General features: G+C 43.7%; 2 protein-coding genes across 2 annotated transcripts in view; one reads left to right on the plus strand and one right to left on the minus strand.

Moving 5' to 3' along the window:
* Positions 1–2,918, plus strand: part of ERICH6 (glutamate rich 6) — a 31,550-nt gene extending 28,632 nt beyond the window's left edge. The window contains exons 17-19 of the mRNA XM_039489747.1: positions 160–312; positions 1,601–1,832; positions 2,640–2,918. Coding sequence (XP_039345681.1) covers positions 160–312; positions 1,601–1,832; positions 2,640–2,903 — 649 coding nt within the window. The 3' untranslated portion in view covers positions 2,904–2,918. The remainder of the gene's footprint in view (positions 1–159; positions 313–1,600; positions 1,833–2,639) is intronic.
* Positions 2,919–4,702: 1,784 nt separating this feature from the next.
* On the minus strand, positions 4,703–5,800 carry LOC120372544 (glucose-dependent insulinotropic receptor-like). Its single transcript, XM_039489745.1, has one exon. The coding sequence runs from the start codon at positions 5,726–5,728 to the stop codon at positions 4,784–4,786; it is 945 nt and encodes a 314-aa protein (XP_039345679.1). The 5' UTR covers positions 5,729–5,800; the 3' UTR covers positions 4,703–4,783.
* Between the last annotated feature and the right edge of the window lie 204 nt (positions 5,801–6,004).

The following is a 6,004-nucleotide window of genomic DNA, read 5'->3' on the forward strand; positions in this document are numbered from 1 at the left end:
TAAAATATTGGCAGCCCAGTCTCACAGGCTTTAAACAATATTCTAGCTACTGTGACAACCTTTGTATTATAAAACACTTACCAAAACTACTGCATGCTTGATAATAGGGCAGTGCTACTAGCCAAACAACGAGGCTTTGAACACCTTATCTGAACACAGCTATCCATCTGGCACTCTGGCTGTTATCATTGTGCAAAAGAGGAGAGGTTATATTTGTATAGTACAGGAAGACAAGCCAAATAATGCAAAAATTCAAGCAGTGTTTGAGTCCAGTGGCAAAGGTACTTGCTATCATCCAAACGGACTTGTATGGTATGTCCATGTAAATCAAATCACCCTGTTTAGCATGTGATGACACATCTGTAGCTCAGCAGGGTTATTTCCCCCTTTGTTTAAAAATTAGCATTTTAATAAATTCAAATGCCAAGCTCTAGCGTAGGTCGGGTGCTTTCCAACTTCAAGTTTTATATATGTTCTGAGGCCATGATCCTGCAGCCAATTAATTGTGTGCCTAAGCAAGCCCATTGAGGTGAATGGAACCACTCTTATGCTTAAAGTTAAGCACATATGAAATGTTTGTGGGATCAGGGCCCATTGTTGTAAAACATACAAAGCCAACCTAAATTGCAGGTGAAGACTTAAGATGAAAACCGTAAATCCCTCTGAACTAGACATTGAACAACCCCTGAACTGTACAGTATTTACGGAGCTGCGTTTTGTGCACCAGGGACTCCTCCCTGGAAGCTGAGAAGCCTTGGGGTGGGATGATGTATGGGGAAAACTGTTAACAGTAATTCCACTTTTTACTCCCCACCCACACAAGCAATACATTTGCCTAAAATACCATAGAGCAAAGTCAGTAAATGTAAAGTCCTGGAAACTGTGCAGTGAATTAAAGAGAAGAAAACACGGTGGGATGAAAGCCTCGCATTTTTCTACTTCTGGTTATTTAGGGTTCAACTCTGCAAGGGACCAAACCCCCTGAGCAGCTTTTGACTTCAATAGCAGTTGAGCATCTCCTAGAGGTGCTGAGTTCTTTCAATACCGTGTGAAGTCAAGCCCTTAGGGCCCAGTTTTATGACCTACCTCAGTAGAAGAAAGCCTCCCTCTAACTGTGACTAGGTTTAGACATGTAAGGGCCCGATCCTCCAGAGCAGGGGTAGGCAACCTACGGCACGAGTGCCGAAGGCGGCACGTGAGCTGATTTTCAGTGGCACTCACACTGCCTGGGTCCTGGCCACTGGTCTGGGGGGCTCTGAATTTTAATTTAAAATGAAGCTTCTGAAACATTTTAAAAACCTTATTTACTTTACATACAACAATAGTTTAGTTATATAATATAGACTTAGAGAAAGAGACCTTCTAAAAATGTTAAAATGTATTACTGGCACGTGAAACCTTAAATTAGAGTGAATAAATGAAGACTCAGCACACCACTTCTGAAAGGTTGCCGACCCCTACTCCAGACCCTTACTCGTGCATAGTCCCTTTGATTGCAGGACAGTAAAAGTTTGCAGGAGTGGGCCTACATTGTATGAGTAACAGCAAGGCATGATCTGTTATGTAAAGCACTAATTTTATTAATTTCCTACTTGTTTAGGATAAACATAAATATTCACAGAGGACATTATTCAGACCAAGCAGGCAACAGGGTGCGAATGTGGACCTGGCCAAATAGTTTGATGGGCTCTGGACCCCGCGTTTCATTTAAACCCATCTTTATATCCTTGAACCAATATGTTGGTGTCAGGATAGTTGGACAAGACAAGATTGCGGTTTCTTTTCTTGCCATGGGCCAACAAGCCAAATTCAACGTGGGAACAAAAGTGCAGGTACTTTAGCACGCGCGCGCGCACACACACACACACACGCACACACACACACACACCACTTGCACAGCTCCTTGCCCTTAAGCTTCCCTCCTTTTGTTTGGCCACAGGCAGCTTATGCATTTTCTGTAAAATGTTTAGCTATTTTCCCCAAACCATCGTGGTCAGTTTGTTCGTTGTCCAACTTCCGTAGAACTTCATCCTTAAGTCTCAAACTATTTCCAGAATTGGACCTAAGCACCCCTGCAACTCCTATCCCCTCCCCACCCCCAATAGTCCATATTATTGGTCTGCAACAGTCAAACACAGCTCCTCTATACAGATTATCCCTTCCAGAAGCACCAGTAATCTGCACTGGGTGATATATAGATTGTAGAGGCCTGGGGAATGGATTAAATTATGCAGAGCACCCTTGTTTGTTGGAGTCAGGAAAGATGCAGGCAGAGGGGCATCTCCAGCTTAATTTGTTTCAAATATTTTATTTCAAATCACTGAGCATTTTACATGGTTCACATTGTTTCTAATATCACAAGCCAGCAATGAGAACAGCAAATTAAGTTTTAATTAGCGGGAGTACCGGACATGCGACCTGCCATGAGAAAGAGAGAGAGAGAGAACGCGTGTGCCTCCCCTTCACAGGTTTGCTCCCATTGCTGGGCGTAGCTTTGCTGATGGGCACCTGTGGCTTGCAAGCTTTGCTCTCATGTTTCTCTCTGCTTCTGTGAGTTTTGATCCTCCAGGAACTGTTGATTGCTGTTCTAAACAAACATTTTATAACTCTCCACCCCTTACACCTTCTTTTCTTCAAAGGTAAGGCAGCCTGGTAAACTTCCACCACCAAAACATGTATGCGAAGAAGACCTGCTGCTGTTTGCCTGCAAAATAAAGATTCAGCGTCTGTTTGATAGACTACATGGATATTTAAACTTCCCATCTACTGAGCAGTGGGGCAAAATCAAACCCCCTTCCTACCTTGCAACACAGGCTTTAAAATTACTGTACCTTTGTAAGAATTCTGACATAAGTGATGATGTTGACTGTTCAATAAGAGCTATAATAAATGCACCTGACTAGCAGTGTGTGTTGCATAAAGACAATTAGTTTAATTATTCTGAGGAATATTTGCAGCTGTGTGTACTGAAGAATTGCATTGTTTATACACATTTTTAAAAATTAGCTTAAAGGAATCATATACAGTAGGTTGAATTTAAGGACAGCTCTTTTTTCCTTCTCTTACTTCAAAACCTATCCAGGAGGTCAGTAACCCACCTGCCACCAATGACAGCACTTTCTACCTTTAGTAGTCCCATTAGGCTAAGTGGGATTATTCATGAATTATACCTAGTGGTAAGGGTTGTGGAATGATGCCCTTTGGGATGCACTGATTTATGTTAACTGCGTCAAAACATGCACTATTCAGGCATGAGTCAGAGATGCTGCTGCCTTTGCTCATTTCTAATAGTGGTTGAGAGTAGAACCATTTGATCTGTATTTAAAAAAAGAGCCCCCCAACCCCCAACTACAAAAATATTGTTTTTAATCATTTTCAGAAATGTAAAATTCCAGTGTGTGTAGCCTATATTAGAATAAATAGTATATTTAATGTTTAAATCACCACTAGAAGGATGTGTGCAAACAATACAGTGAATGTGACTAGCTAACACTAGTACTAACAGAGGAGCACAGAACTGTTCCTGACAGAGCTCATGTGCTGTATTGAGTCAGAATTACACTCACCTTGTGTTAAAAAGAGAAAAGTTGGCCAGGGGCTAGATGTCTTGTTTGTTTTGTGCCCTCCTCACTGTAGCGGCAGAGCCCACACAAGGATTTTATGGACTTATCTTCACACCCCTATCACCGACATGCAGAAGGGAAGTATTAATATCCCCATTTTACAGCTGGGGAATGAGGCACAGAGAGATTAAGTGACTTGCCCAAGATCTCTCATACACAAAATGTCAGTGAAAGAGCAAGGAACTGATCCAGCTCTCCCAAGTTCCTGTCCAGTGCCTTAACCACATTCTCTGCACACCAGTAGCAACAGCGCAGGCTTTCCCATTTTGTCCTTCAAGTGCATTCCTACCCCTAAGGAGGAGGGATTTCTTATAGGGATGGTTCACGCTCCTTACCCACCTGATCCTTGCCCCCACTGCTAAGATTGCCAAATGATGTTCGTTATGGTGGCATGTGTGATATGGACACCAATCCACTGAGCTCTATGTGGCTGAAGCCACATAAACCATCAGCCAGTCTTGGCCACTGCCCTCTGACCACCGCTATATTTTAAAAGCTCAGGAAAATATATTTTCATATGGTAAAGCAGAATTATGTTGTTTAGCTAATGCACAATATATTTTGATACAGAGGAAATACAGAGCCTGGCCTCATTTTCACTTGGTAACAGACAGCTGCTGGGTAGGCTGACAGGTTCACTCATTCACAGAATGTGGCTGGCACAGGAATATACAAAAGGACTTCACCAAACAAAGTAAAGAAAGTAATAACCTGCTGCCTAAACAAGTGCAAATAAAGTCTCTTTGGCCCACACAGGAAATGATCCTGTGTGTAACTGCTCCTCGTGAATACGTAACTTCAAAAGAAGTTACTCCTGATTTACCCAGGTCTGAGCAAGAGTGACCAGTGGCTCAGGGCATGTTGAGGTTTATAACACTGGTTGTAAAATATTGCAGAGTTTAGTTGTCCAAACAGAACCGTTACAGGCTATTTTAAAACACCAATACCCACACCATTTTTTGTCAAAGTTTTGATTATTTTTTCCCCAGCCAGCTCAGCTACCTTTTAACACAGAGGAGGACAAAAAGGAAAATAGAAAATCTGGATACCAGTCAATGTGCTCCAGGTCCAGGCGGTTAGTTGTTTGTTACGCTAGAAAACTGTCAGTCTCACATTCCACTTCACTGGTGGTTCATGCAGAGCTTCTCCTCTGCTTTGGATCATGACACTGAGAAGACGATTTTGCAGTGGCTAGAACTGTTGAAGAAAGTAGCATTGGGGACTGGAACCTCAGATGAATCAGGTCTCTTAACCTCTCCATTGGATACACCATCAAGGGCTTGGATATTAAAGTGAACCACAGCCAGAGGCTTTACTTGACCTTTCTTCTTGCACATCAGTTTGGGCAGCTGGCTTCTTATATCTTTGCAGTACAGAGCATAGATGAGGGGGTTGATGAGGGAGTTGATTTCTCCCAGCAGGAATAAGACCTCCGTTATCGGGTCAGCCAGGTTGCAGGAGTCCCAAGTAGCTTGCACAAAGCCTGCCAGGTAATAAGGTCCCCAGCAGATGGTGAAGCCGACAATCATTATAAGTACTGTCCGCAGTGCCTTGAAGTGGCGGAGGTGAGCAGTGAGGGGTTCTGTTTGCAGGCAGGTGCGCCAGATTCGCTTGTGCTGTGAGTAGGCAATCCTCCCGACTGAGATGTGCAGGCAGATCATGACCAACAAGGAAGGGATGAAGATCCCAAAGCAGGTCACATACAGGTAGTCACTCTTGGCTGCATACAGGAGCCCACAGTAGCCCGTGTAGTTGCTTTGCTGCAGGGAGGGAGAAATCAAAGGCATGTGCCCAAACAAGATGGAGATGGCCCACAGGATGGTGAGAGAGAAGATGATGGGTTTTTTGTTCAAGAGGGCAGGATAATAAAGGGGAAGCTTCACTGCCAGGTATCTATCCAGGGAAATCAAGAGCAAGGTGAGAATGGAGCCAATGCAAGGTGTCATGCTCATGCAGATCCGCAAGAGACAAAAGGATAAATTCTTGTCGAAGTCTCCATCCAGGATATCATCCAGTGCCTCTGCAATGCACATCACTCCCACCAGCAGGTCTGCAGCAGCCAGGTTAAGTATGAAGATGTAGCTTCTGCCCTGCTGCTTCTTCATTAGTTTGTAGACAACCACAATTACCAGCAGGTTGGCTGAGGGGATGAAGAAGCCCAGGAGAGAATGTAACACTGCATACAAGACGTGGCTCATCTTCCTTCGGAGATGAGGATGGGAGACACATTGGCTCCAAGAGGTGTAACTGACTCCACAGTCTACACTGACTCCACCAGAGAAAGCCAAGCTGGAAGGAAATGTGCAGCTGAAGTTTGGACTGAAAGAGCAGGACCCAATTTTTTCTGGGGTTTCAGCAGGAAATTAAGACCTGGTGCCTTT

Source organism: Mauremys reevesii, linkage group 9 (assembly GCF_016161935.1).
Source record: "Mauremys reevesii isolate NIE-2019 linkage group 9, ASM1616193v1, whole genome shotgun sequence".
Lineage (NCBI taxonomy): Eukaryota > Metazoa > Chordata > Testudines > Geoemydidae > Mauremys > Mauremys reevesii.